The sequence below is a fragment of the Myxocyprinus asiaticus genome, chromosome 42 (genome assembly GCF_019703515.2).
Source record: "Myxocyprinus asiaticus isolate MX2 ecotype Aquarium Trade chromosome 42, UBuf_Myxa_2, whole genome shotgun sequence".
NCBI classification, from domain to species: Eukaryota; Metazoa; Chordata; class Actinopteri; order Cypriniformes; family Catostomidae; genus Myxocyprinus; species Myxocyprinus asiaticus.
Window position 1 is genome coordinate 35616257 of NC_059385.1, and position 23508 is coordinate 35639764.

The following is a 23508-nucleotide window of genomic DNA, read 5'->3' on the forward strand; positions in this document are numbered from 1 at the left end:
CGCATAGTTTGGAAATTATGACTGGAGTTTTTAAACTAAAACAGATTAGTGTGAATATGGCCTAAGACATTGAAAGACCAATATTTTTGAGCATTACATCCTCCAACCTAAAGCCTTGGGGCACAGGGATAAGCAATTCCAAATGGAATGCCCACTTTTTTACCATCCAATCATTTCCAGAGAGATAAAATAAAGTACCACCCTACATTTTTTCTCATTGAATATCCTGTTTCACTGGATTGCAAGGGCAGTTTCATGTTAGCAATTTGAAATAAAAGCACAACCAGCCTATTGTTTTAGAGTAGCTTGTGATTAAAAGTACTTTATTAGTTCAAATACATCAAAGAGGAAGCTATCACTTATTGACAAATACACAGAAGACAATAAACACAAAAGAAAAGAAAATGTTCAGTTTAGACAGAGGGACAGTTAGATACAGTCCAAATACACACTCAGGCGTTCACTCCCACGACGGAAGCTTCTTCACTTTCAATATTCTTTCCAAATAGGATTTTTTCGTTTGTTTTTCAGTGAAGAGACAGGATAGAATATAAGCTTGTGCACTTGTATAAAATGTCACATGCCAGGCATTGCCAACTTAAAGGACAATTTTCCAGTGATACTGTGAGAGAGAAGACTAGTCTTCACTTATGTTTGTTTTTATACTCAGAGTAACTTACAATTCAAGAATGAAGGGAACATTTCTATTCATTTTATACAGCAGGCAATTGCACTATAGGCTAAAACAAGACACTTTGTAGCATTACTGAGACAGAGCGACTGGATTTGGGCAATAAATGCTTGTATGGCACATTTGGTCCGTGTTAGTGTTTCAATCTCACATCCCCCATTATGTACAACATTGGATGAATAGACGTATGCATGTTTGGATTTGTGGTAATCTGTCATTTGCTGTAGAGGTGTTTCAGGTCAGGCCAGTGCTCGTTTACAGGAAGTAGTCAGGTGTGCGGCGGGTGACGTGGGGCTCTCCGCGTCGAGGGGCTGGATCAAACTGAAGGCTGGGAAACAAAAATGAAATGCTTACAAAATATCTTCATGCTGTTTGTGGCTTAATTGTCATGAAAATAATATCAATGTAAAATTAATCAAAACAAAAAAAGAAAGCCTTAAAAATATGGCTCATTTCCATGCAAATTTTTGATTTTGGGATCCATTCTTGGCAGAATTTGAGAGATTCACCCTTTAAATTAAAAGTACACATGGCTTTTATCTGAAAGAAATTAAATATTCACGATCATAACTGTAACTTACAACGAATATTTAAGAGTGTCGTCCAGTTCCATAATGGCGGCCTGGTTGCCGCAGCGATAGCAGTAGTTTGGCGCACTGAAGATAGTGACGACATTCCTATCATGACACCAGTTGTATCCCTGAAAAAAAAAAAAGAAAAAAAGTTTTTGCTTTGTATTAATCTATTTCGATCTATTTCACAGAATAGTAGACGATTTAATTTAATTGTCTTGTACCTCCATGACGAGCTGATGAGCGCGTGACACCAGCGTGAGGCCGTTAGCATGATTGAAGGTTTCAGAGATGTCTTGTCCAAAGGTGTATCCTGCACCTCGAGGAGATATTCCCCAACCACCACGATCATCAGGATCTGACCACAGTAGATCACACATCGGCCCCTGAAATAGATTTACAGCAACATCATGAAAACAAGTGCTTTATACATGCCATATCTCTCACACACTTTAAAGACCCTCCACATTCAGGGCTGGGCGATATATCAAGTATTCACAATAAAATCATGATGATTTTGCAGGCAATCTAAAATTAAGGACTACTGTGAATATCGCAATGATTTCATGAGCTTTATTTGGCCACTACGTTTCCTAAAAAGCCTGTCATTAGACTGATTTTACGATCCTTCAGGGCTGAACACTACTTTGAACGCTCATCATTAACAGTTCTACAAATCACCATCCCTTGTTTGTTAAATATTTACAAATAGTTACAAATAAGAGTGCTGTACTCTGAGCTCTGTTTAACACATTTAACCAAGTTTCAATATATGGCACATATTTTGATGTGATTTCAATTTAAAGCAGTGCATGATGACAGTAGTTTGTGGCTGTTCTGACCTCGTGTGGGACCTCCTGCAGACGATCCAGAGCACGAATATGATCCAGCGTGTCTATAGATGGAGAGAGACCACCATGCAGACAGAAGATCTTCCAGAGAGAGAGTTACATCCATCGTTAACAAATATCACAGTGTATGAATATGAGTAAAGTTAACAATCATTGCTTTTAGTTACACAGTGTATTTTCCAGAGGAAGAACATTGCTCACCTGCCCATCCACTAGTGCCGTGAGGGGAAGATAGTCAAAGAGATCTGTGAAGTATTTCCAGACATTTGCATTGCCGTATTTCCTCAAGCACTCGTCATAGAAACCGTACACCTGTGTAATCTGTCTGCTCTCGTGGTTTCCTCGCAATATCGTGATGCGTTCTGGATAACGAACCTACAAATGAGGTAGACGAATGAGAGGTTAAACTGTGTTGTTAACGTGAAGGACTTTTCCAGGTGTTCCAGATTGTTTCCAACAAAAAAGGAGATCACTGCAATGTTATTCCAGGTTAAATCAACCAAATTTTAGAAACTTCCCCTGCTGAAATTTTAAATACGCTTTCTGAAGAAAGAACAACTTAAATGACGATAAAAGCCAAAGCATTAAATGCCATGTATCAATATTTAATGAGTAATCCATTTTCTAGATGGGGTCAAAATTAAAATTTTCACCATGGATTTTGGAGCAAAACAACCACAGAAAGGTGTCAGCATCATTATTTTATTTATACACAGCGATTTGTAGGTCTATTACTAAAATCATTTGACTTCAGCACTATATATATATATATATATATATATATATATATATATATATATATATATATTTTTTTTTTTTTTCTCTCCACACAGTTTAAGTCAGATGTTTACATGCACCTTAGCCAAATACATTTAAACTTCCTGACATTTAATCGTAGAAAACATTCTCTGTCTTAGGTCAGTTAGGATCACTATTTTAAGAATGTGAACTGTCAGAATAATAGTAGAGAGATTTATTTCAGCTTTTATTTCATCACATTCCCAGTGGGTCCATTTACATACACTGTGTTATTATTTGGTAGCATTGCTTTTAAATTGTTTAACTTGGGTCAAACGTTTTGGGTAGCCTTCCACAAGCTTCTCACAAGAAGTTGCTGGAATTTTGGCCCATTCCTCCTGACAGAACTGGTGTAACTGAGTCAGGTTTATAGACCTCCTTGCTCGCACACGCTTTCAGTTCTGCCCACAAATTTTCTATGGGATTGAGGTCAGGGCTTTGTGATGGCCATTCCAATACCTTGACTTTGTTGGCTTTAAGCCATTTTGCCACAAATTTGGAGGTATGCTTGGGGTAATTGTCTATTTGGAAGACTCATTTGCGATCGAGCTTTAACTTCCTGGCTGATGTCTTAATATGTTGCTTCAATATATCCACATAATTTTCCTTCCTCATGATGCCATCTTTTTTGTGAAGTGCACCAGTCCCTCCTGCAACAAAGCTCCCCCACAACATGATGCTGCACCCCCATGCTTCACGGTTGGGATGGTGTTCTTCGGCTTGCAAGCTTCACCCTTTTTCCTCCAAACATAACGATGGTCATTATGGCCAAACAGTTACATTTTTCTTTCATTAGACCAGAGGACATTTCTCCAAAAAGTAAGATCTTTGTCCCCATGTGCACTTGCAAACTGTAGTCTGTCTTTATGGCGTTTTGGAGCAGTGGTTTCTTCCTTGCTGAGCAGCCTTTCAGGTTATGTCGATATAGGACTCGTTTTATTGTGGATATAGATACTTGTCTACCTGTTTCCTCCAGCATCTTCACAAGGTCCTTTGCTGTTGTTCTGGGATTGATTTGCACTTTTTGCACCAGACTACATTCATCTTTTAGTCTCCTTCCTGAGTGGTATGATGGCTGCATGATCCCATGGTGTTTATATGTGCGTACTATTGTTTGTATAGATGAACGTGGTACCTTCAGGCATTTGGAAATTGCTCCCAAGGATGAACCAGACTTGTGGAGGTCCACAATTTTTTTTTCTGAGGTCTTGGCTAATTTTTATTTTTTATTTTCCCATAGTATGAAGAAAAGAGGCACTAGTTTGAAGGTAGGCCTTAAAATACATCCACAGGTACACCTCTAATTCAGTACACCCCCTATCAGAAGCTAAATGCAAAATGTCTAAGGCTTGACATCATTTTCTGGAATTTTCCAAGCTGCTTAAAGGCACAGTTAACTTAGTTAAGAAGTGCATGTAAACTTCTGACCCACTGGAATTGTGATATAGTCAATTAAAAATGAAACAATCTGTCTGTAAACAACTGTTGGAAAAATTACTTGTGTCATGCACAAAGTAGATGTCCTAAACGACTTGCCAAAACTATAGTTTGCTAATATGAAATCTGTGGAGTAGTTAAAAAATGAGTTTTAATTTAACTTCAACCTAAATGTACAACATTGGATGAATAGACGTATGTACTAAAAAACTTCTGAATTCAACTGTGTGTGTGTGTGTGAGATATATATACACATACACACACACACACACACACATATATACATATACACATACACACACACATACAGTGCATCCGGAAAGTATTCACAGCGCTTCACTTTTTCCACATTTTGTTATGTTACAGCCTTATTCCAAAATGGATTAAATTCATTATTTTCCTCAAAAATGACAACGTGAAAGAAGTTTGTTTGAAATCTTTGCAAATTTATAAAAAAAAAATAAAATAAAATAAAAATCACATGTACATAAGTATTCACAGCCTTTGCCATAACACTCAAAATTGAGCTCAGGTGCATCCTGTTTCCACTGATCATCCTTGAGATGTTTCTACAACTTGATTGGAGTCCACCTGTGGTAAATTCAGTTGATTGGACATGATTTGGAAAGGCACACACCTGTCTATATAAGGTCCCACAGTTAACAGTGCATGTCAGAGCACAAACCAAGCCATGAAGTCCAAGGAATTGTCTGTAGACCTCAGAGACAGGATTGTATCGAAGCACAGATCTGGGGAAAGGTACACAAAAATTTCTGCAGCATTGAAGGTCCCAATGAGCACAATGGCCTCCATCATCCGTAAATGGAATAAGTTTGGAACCACCAGGACTCTTCCTAGAGCTGGCCGCCCGGCCAAACTGAGCGATTGGGAGAAAAGGGCCTTAGTCAGGGAGGTGACCAAGAACCCGATGGTCACTCTGACAGAGCTCTAGCATTTCTCTGTGGAGAGAGGAGAACCTTCCAGAAGAACAACCATCTCTGCAGCACTCAACCAATCAGGCCTGTATGGTAGAGTGGCCAGACGGAAGCCACTCCTCAGTAAAAGGCACATGACAGCCCGCCTGGAGTTTGCCAAAAGGCACCTGAAGAACTCTCAGACCATGAGAAACAAAATTCTCTGGTCTGATGAAACAAAGATTGAACTCTTTGGCCTGAATGGCAAGCGTCATGTCTGGAGGAAACCAGGCACCGCTCATCACCTGGCCAATACCATCCCTACAGTGAAGCATGGTGGTGGCAGCATCATGCTGTGGGGATGTTTTTCAGCGGCAGGAACTGGGAGACTAGTCAGTATTGAGGGAAAGATGAATGCAGCAATGTACAGAGACATCCTTGATGAAAACCTGCTCCAGAGCGCTCTGGACCACAGACTGGGGCGAAGGTTCATCTTCCAACAGGACAACGACCCTAAGCACACAGCCAAGATAACAAAGGAGTGGCTACGGGACAACTCTGTGAATGTCCTTGAGTGGCCCAGCCAGAGCCGAGACTTGAACCCGATTGAACATCTCTGGAGAGATCTGAAAATGGCTGTGCACCGACGCTCCCCATCCAACCTGATGGAGCTTGAGAGGTCCTGCAAAGAAGAATGGGAGAAACTGCCCAAAAATAGGTGTGCCAAGCTTGTAGCATCATACTCAAATAGACTTGAGGCTGTAATTGGTGCCAAAGGTGCTTCAACAAAGTATTGAGCAAAGGCTGTGAATACTTTTGTACATGTGATTTTTGTTTCGTTTTTTATTTTTAATAAATTTGCAAAGATTTCAAAGAAACTTCTTTCACGTTGTCATTATGGGATATTGTTTGTAGAATTTTGAGGAAAATAATGAATTTAATCCATTTTGGAATAAGGCTGTAACATAACAAAATGTGGAAAAAGTGAAGCGCTGTGAATACTTTCCGGATGCACTGTGTGTGTGTGTGTGTGTGTATGTGTGTGTGTGTGTGTATATATATATATATATATATATATATATATACTTCAATAATGAAAATATAACTGGATATATTTGTGCCTAGGCCTGTGTCACTTATTAGAAAAGTTCATATTCTTATTCTGCTGTTGAAATAAGAGCACGCAATTTTATAATTCGCTAGTGATCTAGTAACGGCTGCGCCCTGTTTGATTGACAGGCGGCGTATGTGTGTGTGCTGAACATACGCGTTCCGAAAATGCTCGTGCTAATCCACACCTGAACAGTCAAATACATTTCAAAATTCCAGTGTTGGTGAGGTATTCACGTAAACACAGAGAGTGATGTCTAAAGCGAATGTAAATAGCAGAGAAAAAAGCAGATTTGTAATAAAATGTCATACTTGTAAGTATAAATGTAAGCTAATAGACCTGCTGCCGTCTATTAAGTCATTATAATAATCGAACAATCATAAGAAAATGAGAAAACACTCACTGCTCTTGACTGTATAACTTTAGTAGCTTTAAAAAGTATTAATGTATTATAATCATACAGTGAAGACCAGCAGCCTATAGTTATATGCCGCATTTCATTCTGAATCATACTTGAATGATTGATACTTCTGTACATTTTTTTTAAAAGCTGTTTAAAAAGCACTTTTTTTCTTAATTTGTATTTTTGTTCTAGTGTTTTTAATTTGTTCTATTCATCGTTTTTTTTATTGCTATTTTATATACTGACCGTATCCTACTGTTGAATAAGCCATATAACTACAAATTATTTAGTGTTAGGCTATTATTTGTTATGGTATTGAAGCTGATGTCAAAAATCATATTTCACTACAGACTACTGAAATGTTGGTATCGTGACAATGTGTTGTGCATGGTAGATCTTTCTGCAATAGCATGATGTATAATAAGCAGATCTTATTCCATAGAAGCGCGAGCGCACCTGCTGTAAAAGGTGGCTTTTCTTTATTTGACAACCACGTAACAATTTAACTACCATTTGACAATAGCCTCCTCCCCTACCCAGTGCGGTTTACATTTCTGAGAATCGAGTTGATTGCATAGGTATAATACTATTAGGTTGGGCATCGGTCGTAATTTTAGAAAACATACAACAGAAACTTTGACATGTTACTACTTGTACTATAATGTAACCAATACTTAAATGTCCTTTTTTCTCTCTGGACAAGTACATTTTTTACACGACAAATGAATGTCTGATTTACTTGTCCGTGGACAAGCACATCAAAATGCTTAATGTCGAGCCCTGTATATATGTATTTAACATTATTTGTACTTCTGCCCTAGACAGGATAAGAAAAAATAGCTTCATACCATGTGACCCACATTTGGTTTTTAACAATATTTCTGGGATTTAACCATACAGGACCTTAAAAATTAAGATACAAAACATAAAATTTGTTCAGAACCAGAATCTAAAAGGATATTAAAATATCTTTAACACTTCTGGAGTTATAGGCCCTCCAACTTTAGAAAAGCAACACAAAAAAGTGCAACACACACCTGCATCTCGACGTAACAAATGAAGATTTCCGCACGAGTTTCTAAGTTAGATGTCCGATATGAAGTGTCATTCCATTGCACTTTCCCCAGTTGAAAGGTGGAAATTCAGACTCTCTGAGTTGAATGGAATGCTTCAAGAATCACAGCAGACACAATACGGAGCATTGAGGCTTTCCCCACAAGAGCGAACACTTTGACGCACGCACGAACACACACACACACCAGGCAGTATGGCAGTGGACTCAATGCGCTGAAGCAGTGCATATACAGCAGGCGAGTGTTTCAAACAGCTAGACAGAGCGCAGCTAAATGGAACAGAATGCAGCGTCTTCAAAACTGAACTTCAAATTAAAACACATATTAAAAATGCGATGGTTATGGAGTCTCCTGATATGCCAAATGCGATTTGAAAATAGACGGTTCAGACAGTCACTAAAACTGGTGCACGCTTACAAAGATTACTACGGTAACCTGAAGGAAGAACAGACAGACACGCATTGTGCACATTCTTTCCGAGCTGGGCAGTGAATCTTCACATAATGACAAAATATGAAGCATTATATTTTGATTATGCAATCTTTTGTACATTTTGTAACATTTTATTTTATAAAAGCCTATAATGATGAATAGACAATACACTGGAACAACAAGACACAATGCAGCACCTACAGACGTTTGTCAGACATGTTATTATATATATACAGTTATGAACATGTCATTGCCCCTCAAGTACTCGATGAGTACTCGAGTAATTAGTACGAGTACTTGAGTAGACAAAATGACCAAAATGCCCATCCCTAGCTGGGACCCGGACGGGAGACACAGACCTGATCAACACCGATTTCACAGCTGATTGCTGTTAACAAGTTAATTTACCAGTTGTGAAAACAAAACTTTGTGTCTTGCCTAATGTAACGTTAGTTGCCTTCTCCCCTGTGCCTGGCCGTGACACATATAATCCATCCTCCTTGCCAAGAAAGTTGGTAAAATACATCCTGGTTTTCTGTGATTCCTCTCTTGCTGATTGAAACAGCATAGCTAATCCACTCATTATTTCAGCTTCAAAAGTCCACTTGCTGTCACAGTGACAGATGACATACACAACTTTTTTAGAATCAGTTTTGCAGTTTTTTTGTATCTCACATAAAATAGCTTCGACTGTTTGACCTTTTGAACTATAATAATGATTGCTTGTTCATTACAATGGGTGCTAACGTTAGCATTGCTAATTTGCTTTCGTGTGCCTTAACTCCCAGTGTTGCCAACTACTTTCAATGAAAAGTAGCTAAAGCCTGCTCAAAGTCGCTAAATGACGTCATGTGTTAATCAGCATATTCATTACGTCATCGCGTCGTATTTGCATTCTGCCTTGTGTCAGCCCTTTACATCTGTTTGCTTCTTTCCTACTTTCTGTGCTCACATACTATATTATAATACAGCCAAATTCCCAATAAAGCTGTTCTCATTTACATATTTGTTCTGTTTCTGTTGTCAGACAATGGAACGAGTATGAAATAGTGACTGAAACGCAGCCCATTAAGACTACATGTTAACCAGTAGTCACTTCCAAGCAGCTGCTCTGCACTGCTAAAACCCAGATTTTCTAACAATGACAACGGCTGTGCTGCGATTTCGGCTATATTAACAAGTCAAATGATCAAATGATGAAAAATAATGGTCAAATTAAATTGTTTAAATTAAAACAAATGAGGAGCAAACCATACAGATTATTGACTGGTCCTTGGCAACTCTGTTTGCACATGCGCAGCTCATTCACATCTATGTCAGCTGCCGTGTGGTCAAATGAATGTGCTGCTCCTCTGTCTGTCACTCACTGAATAGAGTAGATGCAAAGAGGTGTCCCTGTGGCGAGTAAGCAAGACCTTGCGCAACAGTACTGGCGACTCTTCTACGGAAAGTAGCTAAGATTTGTCCATAAAGTCGCTAGATTTGTCACTAGGTGCTTTTTAGAAAAAATGTTTTAAGTTACAACACACACACACACACACACACACACACACACACACACACAGCACCATCATCATCAGCGCTGTCTGATCACGGCCGGGTCTTCTCAGGTATTACACAATGTTAAACAGACCCGGGACCCGCAGCAATAGAATGGGACCCTACCTAGACAACTGTATAAAACGTGGATCCGAACCCGTACAGGTCCCGGGTCAGGTCTTGGGTTAGGGTGGACCCGTGAAGGCCTATAGTGTACTGTCATTTTAAAAGAATGTTATTAACCATTCTTTTATTTTGTTCAAACCGGTAACCTTTTGGAAAGGAGGCTGCTGAACTTCTGAACCGCTCAGAACGAACCGAAATGAAAAACGTTTTGTTTTTAGTTCCTGTGTGTAACAATAAAATAAAGATGCTGACACCTTTCTACGGTTATTTTTTGACCTGTAGTTTTGCTCCAAAATCGTAGATGGAAAATACCATTTTGACCCCCTCTACAAAATAATAAATTACTCAGAAAATATTGATACATGTCATTTCATATTTTAGCTTTCATCATAATTTATGTTTATCTTTTATCAGTAAAATAAAATTAAAAAAAAAGGATAAACTAAATGTTTTGATTGGGGACCTCTGGTTGAGTAAAAAACTCAATGAGCCTACACCATTTAAATATGTAGTAAATGCAATTTACCTTTAGTGCAACAAGCAGTGAGACTGTCTCCACCGAGTAATAGCCTCTGTCTACATAGTCGCCCATGAACAGATAGTTGGTGTCTGGTGACTTCCCACCGATTCTGAACAGCTCCATGAGGTCATGAAACTGGCCGTGCACATCTCCACACACTGTGACGGGACAGCGCACCTCCTGAACATTTGACTCTTTAGTGAGGATCTCTTTAGCCTGCAGGTGTGACAACAAGAAACTCTGTTAGTGTCAGTGAGTGTTAAGAATTCTGTCAGTGCAAGCCTAACCTCAACATTACAATGTAGACAACGTCAACAATAATAAATTGTCGACAAACATTTTAGTTGTCGAATAGTCGTTTGATCACATTGAACTCTGATGGCCCATGAGAGCAGCACTGCAGTTCACGCCTGACTGAGGAGAGGAAGAATTACACCACTCACAGTCCAGACGCACTCTAAACTTTCCAAACAGCTTCAGGTGATGTAGATCGCAAAGTATGAGGGAATAATACAAAAGTAAATACAGAAGCACTCTCGCAAAACTTGCATGTCGAGTGTCTTTAAAAGGAAACACCCCGGCGTTACATCTTAAATGCAGTTAAATGCATTAAAGCTTTATTAAAGTTCAAATAGTAAGGAAGCAGGTCATGTAAAAAATTACATACTCCGAAACTGGCATTTCTAGATTTCAAGCCAAGTTTGTAACATTGTGCCGATTCTTTCTTTAGAAGGAGATACACACATTCAGCTTCCTCTACAGAACTGAAGAACCAAGAGAATAGTGCGCACCACACTCTGGTTCTGGAAGGAAAAACCCCACTCATGTTTTCCATAGGGGAATTGATTTTTAACAATAACTTATAAACCTTTAAAGACAAACCTACTGTGAGCTCTAAGGTTGTCAAACAATGGTTTTCAGTGCTGTGAAAAAGTACTCACCCCTTCCTGATTTCTTCTATTTTTGTGTATTTTTCATACTAAATTGTTTTAGATCTTCAAATGATATAACATAAAAAAGGCAACCTGAGTAAACACAAAATACTGTTTTCAAATATATATTTCTTTTATTGAAGCAAAAACGTTATCCAACACCTATATCACCCATGTGAAAAACTGCCCCCTTAAACCTAATAGCTGGTTGTGCCACCTTTAGCAGCAACAACTGCAAGCAAACGCTTCCGATAACTGGAGATCAGTCTTTCACAACACTGTGGTGGAATTTTGGCCCACTCTTCTTTGCAGAACTGCTTTAATTCAGCCACATTGGAGGGTTTAAGGTCCTGCCACAGCAACTCAATTTGGTTCAAGTCAGAATCTGCCTGATTCCAGCCTTGCTGAAGCACCCCCAGATCAGCACCGATCCTCCACCTGGTCATCTAATAGTTAGACGGAGACCTGGAGAGCCCTTCAAGCCACAGTGTCTTGCACCCACTGTGAAATTTGGTGGAGGATCGGTGATGATCTGGGGGTGCTTCAGCAAGGCTGGTATCGGGCAGATTCATCTTTGTGAAGGACGCATGGTTACAAGGTTATCCTGGAAATAAACTTGCTTCCTTCTGCTCTGACAATGTTCCCCAACTCTGAGGATTGGTTTTTCCAGCAGGACAATGCTCCATGCCACACAGCCAGGTCAATCAAGGTGTGGATGGAGGACCACTGGATCAAGACCCTGTCATGGCCAGCCCAATCTCCAGACCTGAACCCCATTGAAAACCTCTGAAATGTGATCAAAGACAAGCTGCTTGAATTTTTGTTGCAGGAGTGGCATAAAGTCACCCAACAGCAACGTGAAAGACTGGTAGAGAGCATGCCAAGACGCATGAAAGCTGTGATTGAAAATCAGGGTTATTCCACCATATATTGATTTCTGAACTCTTCCTAAGTTAAAACATTAGTATTGTGTTGTTTACAAATGAATATTCATGAACTTGTTTTCTTTGCATTATTCAAGGTCTGAAAACACTGCATCTTTGGAATTTTTTTATTTGGAACTTGAGATAAATGTTGTCAGTACTTTATAGAATGAATCAAATGTTCATTTTACTCAAACACAGACCTATAAATAGTAAATCCAGAGAAACTGATAATTTTGCAGTGGTATCTTATTTTTTCCAGAGCGCACGCTCTCTCTATATATACACTAGGGCTGCAACTAATGATTATTTTGATAATCAAATCAAATCACTTTTATTGTCACACAACCATATACACAAGTGCAATAGTGTGTGAAATTCTTGGGTGCAGTTCCGAGCAACATAGCAGTCATGACAGTGATGAGACATAAACCAATTTACAATAAACTGATTTACACATCACAATTTAAAATCTAATAAACACATAATTACACACAACACAATATACAAACAACAACATACACTGTACAGTATACACTACATACAATATAGAATATTGTACAGTATAGAATACACATACAATACATTTGAAGTGTATGTGTATAATAGATTAATCTTCGATTATTTCTACGATTAATTGGATAAAAACTGAAATTTATTTTCCTGTATTTTATTCAAATATGATTTTTCAAAAAAACTGATATGATAAAGGAATTAAGCATTTGGTTTGATTTTAATTACTGAATTCACAATTCAATACTCTCACAAAACTTTGAACAAAGCCTGAATCATGAAAAGTTACGTTTGGATTTTTAAAAAATTATTATTATTATTATTATTAGAAACAGTTCCTTTACTTGTAAAACTCAACAAAAAATGCTCATCATTAAAGAGTAAAATGATCCATAGTGTATGGAGTGGGGAAAATAAATAAATAAATAAATCAGCCTAGCAGAGGGAAATAGTGACACAAGAATAGAAATAATAATTCTGCCCAGCTGAAAAATACATAATTATGTTAGATACATATGCTTGTACACACTGATTACATACAAGTATTTTAATATTATAGTTCTTTAATAGTATTTTCACTGATTACATGTTTCTAAATTATTCTTTAAAAAAAAAAAATAAATAAATAAAGTGTATGGCTTATCCAGTAAAATAATGTTTGTCATAGTATAAATTTACTAGTGAAATCAGACATTACATGATGTGGCATTATCAGGACCCTTAGCATTATTATACATTATATTCAGCATTATATACAGTTTAATATAGTACAATCATCTGTAAACCCTGTGCAAATTCACTCTCGCGCTGAAAGACTCATCCCGGTGCTCACTGTATTACATGTGCTTACATGAGCAGGAGAAAACCAGCACACCTTGACTGCTGAGACTTCAGTCTGATATCCATGAAAGCTGCACAAGTGATTACATTGAAACTGAAATCGTGATATGATGTTGGACAGTTTGATGACTGCACTCCCTTTCTCCATTGTGATCAGTTTCATTGATGCGTATACGCGTGCTTTCTTGCTCGTTAGAGTTTAACGGAGACTCGCTTGTAGTAAGAACAAACAGTTTTGCGAAATAAGCAGCTGATTTTTAATTCATACCATGTTTACATTATAAAACATAGAACATACCAGAAAAATGTAAGTGATGCGCTGGAGAGAACTGTCATGCATCAAACAGCACAATCACTCTGTAAACGCACCTGATGCCGTAACCACTCCACATTAAACTGTGTGATCATTATCATCTTCTTTGAAGTGTTTATAAAGTGTTCTCCTGCGCTGGACAACTTGGGTCCTTTCTTTTCCCGCTTGAACTAGTCTCTGCTGTTTTTGAAACGAGTTTCATAATGCAACACATTTTTCACTGGGCTGTGAAGTGACGTCACTGACAGGGCTTCTCCGTGCTTACTGCAAATATCCAACTAATCGATAATGAAATTCGTTGTCGATGATTTCCATTATCGATAATTATCGATTTTATTGATTAGTTGTTGCAGCCCTAACACACACACACACACACACACACACACACACACGGCCAAAAGTTTGGAATAATGTACAGATTTTGTGGTTTCGGAAGGAAATTGGTACTTTAATTCACCAAAGTAGCATTCAACTGAACATAAAGATTAGTCAGGATATTACTGATGTAAAAAAACAGCACCATCACTATTTGTAATGTCATTTTTGATCAAATCTAGACAGGCCCCATTTCCAGCAACCATCACTCTAACTTATCCTTGAGTAATCATGCTGAATTGCTAATCTGGTCCTTGAAAATCACTAGCCATTATATCAAACACTGTTGAAAGCTAATTGGTTCGTTAAATGAAGCTTAACATTGTCTTTGTGTTTGTTTTTGAGTTGCCACAGTATGCAATAGACTGGCATGTCTTAAGGTCAATATTAGGTCAAAAATGTCAAAAAAGAAACAGCTTTCTCTAGATACTTGTCAGTCAATCATTGTTTTGAGGAATGAAGGCTATACAATGCTTGAAATTGCCAAAAAAACTGAAGATTTTATACAAAGGTGTACACTACAGTCTTCAAAAAAACAAGGACAGAAAATGGAAGGCCCAGATACAACTAAACAAGAGGATAAGTACATCAGAGTCTCTAGTTTGAGAAATAGACACCTCACATGTCCTCAGCTGACAGCTTCATTGAATTCTACCCGCTCAACACCAGTTTTCATGTACAACAGTAAAGAGAAGACTCAGGGGTGCAGGCCTTATGGGAAGAATTGCAAAGAAAAAGCCACTTTTGAAACAGAAAAACAAAAAGAAAAGGATTGAGTGGGCAAAGAAACACAGACATTGGACAACAGATAACTGGAAAAGACTGTTATGGATCTTAACCCCATTGAACTTTTGTGGGATCAGCTAGACTGTAAGGTGCGTGAGAAGTGCCCGACTACAGCAAGCGTGGGGTAAAACGTCACCCGAGTATCAGGTCAGCTTGAAGTAGTATAAGAAGTTCTGAACTTTTAACTTTTTCAAATTGTAATAGTAATTTTTCACATTATTAATGTCCTGACTATACATTGTGATCAGTTGAATGCCACTTTGGTGAATAAAAGTACCAATTTCTTTCCATAAGAGCAAAATCTGTATATTATTCCAAACTTTTGGCCGCCAGTGTATATACACATAAACACACAGTATATATATAATTTATAAATATAAACTTCGGCCCCCAAACAGTGTCGCTTGGTCCAATCAGGACCACGACCCAAAATTAATTTGGCACCCCTGATTTAGATAGACCTATTTCCGTTGAATAAAAAACATTTTATTTACATTTTTTTTCTCTCCAGTGGTTGAGCATTGTAAACAATCGCAGACATGTTCGTTGAGTACAAAAGCCTATCAGTAATGGTGTAACAAATCTAAAATGCTGCCATTATAATTAGGGATACACCGATCCGATACCTGGATCGGTATCGGCTCCGATACTGACATTTGGATCAGGTATCGGTCCGACAAGCTCGATCCAAATCCGATACTGTGTGTTAGTCATGTTCGTAACTGTCAAGCTCAAAAAATGACATAAAAGAACCATAAAAACACAATTAAAGCAGTTCATATGACTCGTGCATTTTATTCAAACCACTTGAAGACGTGCGATAGTTCTGTGAATCACAAAAGGCTGTGTTTAATAAGTAAATATATAAAATGCGCGTGCAGCTCCAGCGTGTTAGTGAGTGGCGCTGCTCTGTTTACACACACACACTCGTGGCTATTTTTAGCCTTCACGTGGTGCGCAATATTTGAGCACTACTCACGAACATCATCTCAGATGTAGATGCTCAAAAGTTCGGTTCACTTATACTATGCATTTAGAATGGCACTGGAGGTGCACGATTGAGATATATCAATATATATTACTATTATAATATATTATTATTATCATAATTTGTTTACAAATTATAATAATATTTAAGTTGAATGGGTTCCAAAAAATAACTGTGTGAATGAAAAGTGAACTGTAATCTTACAAATAAACTGAACCAAAAAAAGAGATCTGAATCCTTTAAAGTCCAGATACAAGTTGAAAAAAATTTGCAAAAAAAAAACGGCTTCTTTTCTACTGATGACTTATATTGGAATTACTGTTAATTTTGCTGCTACATTATCCAGTATACTAGTTAAAAGTTTTTCTTAATAAGCTATACATTTATATTGAAATAATGTGTAGTTAGAGGTTTGTGATTCTTTATATATTAAAGAGTACTCCCAATTAGTTCCACACAATAATGTAAAGATATTCTAAACTGATTATGCAAAAAAACAACACTGGTATTAGATCGGGATCGGCCAATACTGAGATTTCCGATATCGGAATCGGAAGAGAAAAAGTGGTATCGGTGCATCCCTAATTATAATATTTCGATATAACAGTGATAATAAAGTAACAAAGTTCTACGTTTGTTTTTTGGAGGTGTAGCTTACATAAAAAATATGGAAAAGCTCCAAAAAGGGGCGGGAGTTCCAGACTGCCAACAGACATCTAGAGATCCCTTAACCTAACCCGTTCCCTAACCATGTGTGGCAGTGTGGACCAGCCCCCTTTTGGAGCAACCCTGCCCACTTCTCCAGTAACTACACCCTCTTTTGGAGATTCCGTCCCCATTTGGCGATCTCCGGCCTGCTGCTATACCTAGTTGAAACAGAAGGCCAAAGACAGGATAGAAAAAGGTCATGTAATACTACATTATGACTGTTTTGTGCCATAAACTTATCTAACATAAGTGAACCCCAAGGAATACATTTTTTTTAAAAAGATGCATGTCATGACTACTTGTAAAAAGCCATATTCTCAGTAAAGATACTTTTAAACAATATTATGAAAGCAAAATACAGTACAAATACATCTGAATTTAATTGAACATTTTTCTCTACAGGTATTAACATAAGTGAAAATAAGATAAGAAAAAAGATTGTAACTACAAAATAAATATTTTTGGAGAATATTTTTGTCATATCTTTTGGCTTTCGTACAATGACGATATAAAAGCAAATATGCTATCTTTAATGTTATGTCACACTTTCTCACACAGTACAATTGGGTTTTATAAATGAAAATATAAAGCTGCTTTTAAATTTTAGGAAGGGGTTCCCCACAAACATATAATCATATCTGGGGGTCCTTGGCATTAAAAAGTTGGAAAACCCCTGGACTAGTGTATGATGCTTCAAATGCAAGTGACAGTAAAACTTAATTTAAACTAAATAATTAAATAATACACAGACAGTTTCTTGGCCAATAAGAGACATTTGTAGCCAGTAATGTTGCGAAAAGCACCATTTTGCACTGTGCACATACCCACTTATATGGTGGTACTCTGTATTGGACAGTTTGGAAACACCTGTTTGTGTGATCTACATTATATTTATGACAATGACTCATGCAAGCAAATTAAGTAATTTTAAATGTAAAGTACAGGCTGTATCTCAGTAATAAAGAAACTCATCAACGTTATGAACAACACCTATAAACCTATAAAACGACAATAAAAACCCATCCTTACTACTGACGGAGTCATCTAAAAAAAACTCCTATTTGTGTTCTATTTAAAGGGATAGTTCACCCAAAAATTAAAATACTCTCATTATTTACTCACCCTCATAGTATCCCAGGTGTGTATGACTTTCTTCACCAGAACACATTTGAAGAAAAATGTCTCAGCTCTGTAGGTCCTTATAATGCAAGTGAATGTAAATTTCTCTTTTGAAGCTCCAAAAATCACAGACAGTCAGCATAAACGTCATCCATACAACTCCAGCGGTTAATGTCTTCTAAAGCAACACGATCACTTTTGGTGCAAAATATAGAAAACTTTTAGTACTTTTTAAAACTCTAAATAATGCTTCCGTTCAGCAGCAGTATGCGTGTGACGTAATTGCGATGGCATGTTCATGTGAGATCTGACACAAGTGCATCACAGCCGGATGAACAGTGCTGTTTACAAATGAGGAGGAATGCTGTACAGTATCATGGTTGGTTTTGGTTTAGATCTGTATTTACTCACAATAGTGCATTTGCATGCTTATCCTGGATGTCTCAACAAAGTGGAGAACGTGAGATTACGTCGGTATCATAGCAACACGAATGTCACATGAGACCTCTTGAACTCAGCGCTCTCATGAAGCTTACTGGAAGCGATGCTTTACAGTTTAAAAGCACTTAAATATTTATTTTTTTCAGACCAGAAGCGATAATTTCGCTTTAGAAGACATTAACTGCTGGAGTTGTATGGATGAAATTGATGCTGACTGTCTGTGATTTTTGGAGCTTCAAGAGAGTCAAACCTGCGGCAAATCTGCCACAGATAATTTTCACATGCAAAAGAAATTTGTGGCAAACTGTCCTTTGTTGCCAAAGGTTTGCCGGAGGTTTACCATTATCGGTGAAGAGCTGCAAACTTCTGGCAAACATTTGCAGTGAACCACAAGCTCATTTGCATGTGAAAATAACAAGTGTCAAATTTGTGGCTAGTTTATTTATTTATTTTTTCCTTTTTCTCCCAAATCGGAATGCCCAATTCCCAATGTGCTTTTTAAGTCCTCGTGGTCGTGTAGCGATTCGCCTCAGTCCGGGTGGCGGAGGACGAATCCCAGTTGCCTCCACGTCTGAGACCATCAACCCATGCTTCTTATCACATGGCTTGTCGAGCGCGTTGCCACGGAGACATAGCGCGTGTGGAGGCTTCACGCCATCCACCGCGGCAACCACGCTCAACTCACCACGCCCCCACCGAGAACGAACCACATTATAGCGACCACGAGGAGGTTACCCCATGTGACTCTATCCTCCCTAGCAACCGGGCCAATTTGGTTGCTTAGGAGACCTGGCTGGAGTCACTCAGCACGCCCTGATATTCGAGCTAGCGAACTCCAGGGGTGGTAGCCAGCGTATTTTACCACTGAGCCCCCTTAGTTTAGATTTTTTTTTTGCATTTACTTGCATTTCAAGGACCTACAGAGCCGAGATATTTTTCTTCAAATGTGTTCTGGTGAAGAAAGAAAGTCACATCTGGGATATCTTGAGGGTGAGTAAATAATAAGAAAATTTTTGGGTGAACCAAAAATCCATTTAAAACAAGGTTGTACCTGTTCTAGCTTGTATTGTTTACTTCACTTTGTAACACTGTCTAGTTTTGGTAAATCGTTTTATGTTCTCAAGAGCTCGGTTGAAGACTCAATCATCCGTTCATTTGAGTAAATAAGCGTGAAGTCATAATAATGTCATCTAGTTTAACAGTAACTGGGTTCAGTGGGGTAATGCCTGTATCACATGTAAACACAACTGCTGTAGTGCTCGTTTCAAAGTAAATAAAGTGAATTTAATCGAGGTTATTCTTTAACCACACACGTAATTTGAAGTCTTCCACATTTTACAGAAACAGACGATACTGTACGTGTGTGTTGATTTAAGGGTTAATACGCGAAGCTGCAAGATTCAAATGATGGTATAATAACGACAATGACTCCGTTTATAAATCAACTAATCAACTGAAATGCTGACACCGACAGACTCATGAAATACAATGAACTCAACGTTACCATATAACAAACAGCATCATTATAGCGGGGTCAAACATTTTGGCTACCACTTCATCGTCATTTCATTTTGAATGTCGATCTGATTTGGCCAACACCGGAAGCCAATGATTTTGGACTCCAGAAGGATAAAACCAGTTCTCCATCATTACAATGTTCTTAAGCCTTCTTTACCTTGAAGCATTCGGTTTAAAACCAAGCACAAAAAAAGTCATTAAATGACGAAAATGATCTGAAATTAACCATGTTGTTTCTATATTGTATCTTCTACATATACTTAACAAAATGTAATCATAAGTATAAATGATACTATTGTTCAGTACCTTCTCGCAGAGCGTTCTCACTTGGTTCTCGGTGAGTTGTTTGCACTCGTTCAGCTGCTCGACCCATTGGTCTAAATCCTTCGTGAACGCTTTATCATCCATCACCGGCGCGATTCTTCCACTATTTTCTCAGATTCTTCGATTATTAATCGGTGATTATTAGTATCCTCTTGAAATGAATTCTACCACACTCACGCGCTGGGCTGGGCCGCCGCTCACTGCTGTTAAACACGGATATTATTTCATTAAACACCAGATTTCGACACACGGTGTTTTTTTTAACTAGTCATGTGTGGTAAGTGCTCTCTGTTCAAATATGTTTTTTGTCGGATCCGCTGATTTTGTCCGTTGACGCCTCGCGCTTCTTCCGACCTTCCTCATAAACGCGCTGTGTAATGGCCGCTGCGCTCGTCTTCCGCGACGTCATCAGAAAGGCATGCGGCTGAACTACTTGCTACCCCCTGCGGCTAAGAAGACCATCAACAGCTCAGCAATGCAAGATGTCAGAATAAAATTGGCACATCATTAAATGGTCACATCTTTATAAAATTAAGTTATCTAGTGTACAAACAGTACGTGAAAGAAACTAAATACATTTTAACATCTAATAATCCCCGATAATCAAAACAAGCCATTACAGGCCCCCAGAATGTTGATCAAAGACTGCTAGATACTGCAATGCTCATAGATGTTCCAAAATCCCTAATTAATCAGGTAAATAAAAACATATAATTTCATTGGAGGAATAAGCCTCGCTATCTGAATAAAAAAACTCTCTGTAATCCATTTAATCAAGGTGGGTTAAATGTACTCGATTTTGAATCATCCAACATTGTCCTCAAAATCAAATGGATTCAAAATTACATTCGTTCTAGAGATAAGTTATGGTTTTACATCCCACATATAATTTTTAAGAAAATCAGAGGCATTGACTTTATTCTTAATTGTAACTTTGATGTCAGCAGACTTCCCATTAAATCATCTAATTTCCATAAACAGGTGTTGCTATCTTGGATGATTATGTATAAGCACAACCTTTCCCCTCACAGAGGTTTAATTTGGAACAATAAATACATTAAGCACAGAAATAAATCTTTTTTTTTCTTTTTTTGACATTTGGTTTAAAAAAGAACTTTTATTGATGACAAATATTTAACAGTAATGGCAACTTACTTACATCCTCAGAATTCTCTGAAAAGTTTTCCTTCCCAGTATCCATTAAGGAGTTTATGACTGTGATTGGTGCTATTCCTTTTGAACTTGAATTATTAAAATGTAACGTTGTTTCAAGACCAAATGTTGATTCCATTGTTAAGTTGGAAGGTATAAGTATTATAGATAAAAAATGATTAACAGCTATCTTTGGAAAATCTGTCAAAATGTTGCAGTTCCCTCAGCCAAAATTTTTTGGAATTCACAATTTCTAAATATTGATTAGGAAGAAACTTTTAAAATTACAAGATGATATTGTGTGACCAATAAGATTTGTGAGGTCTTGTTTTAGATTATTCACAGGATTTACCCTGTTAAACAGGTTATTGCATGATTTAGGAAAGACTCTGATTTAAAATGTGCTTTTAGTAACATTAAAATTGAAAGCATTGTACACCTCTTTTTTGACAGTATCTATCAAAAATGTTCTGGTGTGATTTTGAATATTTTATTAAGATGTATACAGGTATTGATATTCGTTTAAAGAAAGAGGGTGAAAAAATAATGTGCTGGATTTGCTTAAAAATACAGTGCATCAATTTTGTGCAGTTTTTTTTTTTTTTTTTTTATTTAATTCATATTAAAAATGACTTAAATATTGATCTGTTTCTCACCCACACCTATAATTTAGCTTCTGAAGACATGGATTAAACCACTGGAGTCGTATTCATATCTTTAATGCTAACTTTATGTGCTTTTTGTACTTTCAAAGTTCTGGTCACCATTCACTTGCATTGTGAGGATCTACAGAGCTGAAATATTCTTCTAAAAATCTTCATTTGTGTTCTGCAGAAGAAAGAAAGTCATACGCATCTGGGATGGCATGAGGGTGAGTAAATGATGAGAGAATTTTCATTTGAAGCATACAGCTATTCAACCACTGTACCAAATGCATACATTTACAGTGCATCCGGAAAGTATTCACAGCACTTCACTTTTTCCACATTTTGTTATGTTACAGCCTTATTCCAAAATTGATTAAATTCATTATTTTCCTCAAAATTCTACAAACAATACCCCATAATGACAACGTGAAAGAAGTTTGTTTGAAATCTTTGCAAATTTATTAAAAATAAAAAACGAAGGGGTGTTCACGTGACGCCATGTGAGAGACAGACGTGTGAATGACGAGCTCTGTGAACTTTGCTAGTTTTTTAATTATTTTCATGTTGTGATCCAGTGAGATTCGATACACCCAATTACATACTTGCTCTTTGAGGTAAATATGGCAAAGAAGTCAAAATTCTCAGACTCTGGAGACATTAAAAGACACTTACGTGTTCAAGCTGAGGCCTCTGACGGGACTGCGAGACGGGGACTCGATTTGGACGGCACGTCGGGAGAAGATATTCAGCGTCAGTTGTCCAACATGTCGGTGATGCTGACGAAGGTTCTTGCTGACTTGGAGGATCTCGCTGTAATACGTCAATCGATTACGGCGATGGAAACAAAATTCTCCGAGTTGTTTACAAGAGTGACAGAAGTTGAAAAACGAATCGATTATCTTGAGTTATCGGAAAGGGAATTAACTGCTAATCCGCCCGCGTCCAAAACAGATTTGGAATTAATTTCGGAAAAACTGGAATATTTCGAAAATATGAGCCGAAGGAATAACGTACGAATTGTTGGAATTCCTGAGCATGAAGAGGGCAGAGATATGGTGAAATTCCTGGACGAGTTTTTCCAGAGTCTGCTCGACATAACAGGTCATAAACTGGAAATCGAGCGAGCTCACAGAACTGCTGAGGGAGATAGGCCTCGATGCAGTCTGGCCAAATTTCTGAAATCATCCGATAAAGATCTCGTGTTGCGCCAGGCGAGGAGCAAAGGGAAGCATTCTTGGAAGAACCATACTATTTTCTTTGCGACTTTGCGAATTCCACAAGAGAGAAACGCGATCGGTTCAAGGAATACAAGAAACTCTTACATCAGAAAAAGATCTCGTTTGCTCTGATGTTCTCGGCCAAACTGAGAATAGAAACGAAGAATTGTCGCAAAGTATTTACTTGTCCAAAACAGGTACTTTCCTTTATAAATACATTGGAGTAAGCCATTTGATGTTTCTTA

At 37.8% G+C, this 23508-nt stretch overlaps 1 protein-coding gene across 1 annotated transcript; it reads right to left on the reverse strand.

The window, feature by feature from the left end:
* Window positions 1-291: 291 nt before the first annotated feature.
* On the reverse strand, window positions 292-20646 carry LOC127432649 (serine/threonine-protein phosphatase 2A catalytic subunit beta isoform). Its single transcript, XM_051683971.1, has 7 exons — window positions 20230-20646; window positions 10474-10683; window positions 2316-2489; window positions 2106-2195; window positions 1488-1649; window positions 1273-1391; window positions 292-1019 (listed from the first exon to the last, which is right to left on the reverse strand). The coding sequence occupies exons 1-7, from the start codon at window positions 20329-20331 to the stop codon at window positions 947-949; spliced, it is 930 nt and encodes a 309-aa protein (XP_051539931.1). The 5' UTR covers window positions 20332-20646; the 3' UTR covers window positions 292-946.
* Between the last annotated feature and the right edge of the window lie 2862 nt (window positions 20647-23508).

What these genes read in the sequence shown, in the direction of transcription:
- LOC127432649 (XM_051683971.1), bottom strand. Translation starts at nt 20,331, where the DNA reads ATGGATGATAAAGCGTTCACGAAGGATTTAGACCAATGGGTCGAGCAG. An exon ending in TGAGAACGCTCTGCGAGAAG is followed by an intron (nt 10,684 to 20,229) that starts GTACTGAACAAT and finishes TCACACCTGCAG; the next exon opens with GCTAAAGAGATCCTCACTAA. An exon ending in CGGCACTAGTGGATGGGCAG is followed by an intron (nt 2,196 to 2,315) that starts GTGAGCAATGTT and finishes TCTCTCTGGAAG; the next exon opens with ATCTTCTGTCTGCATGGTGG.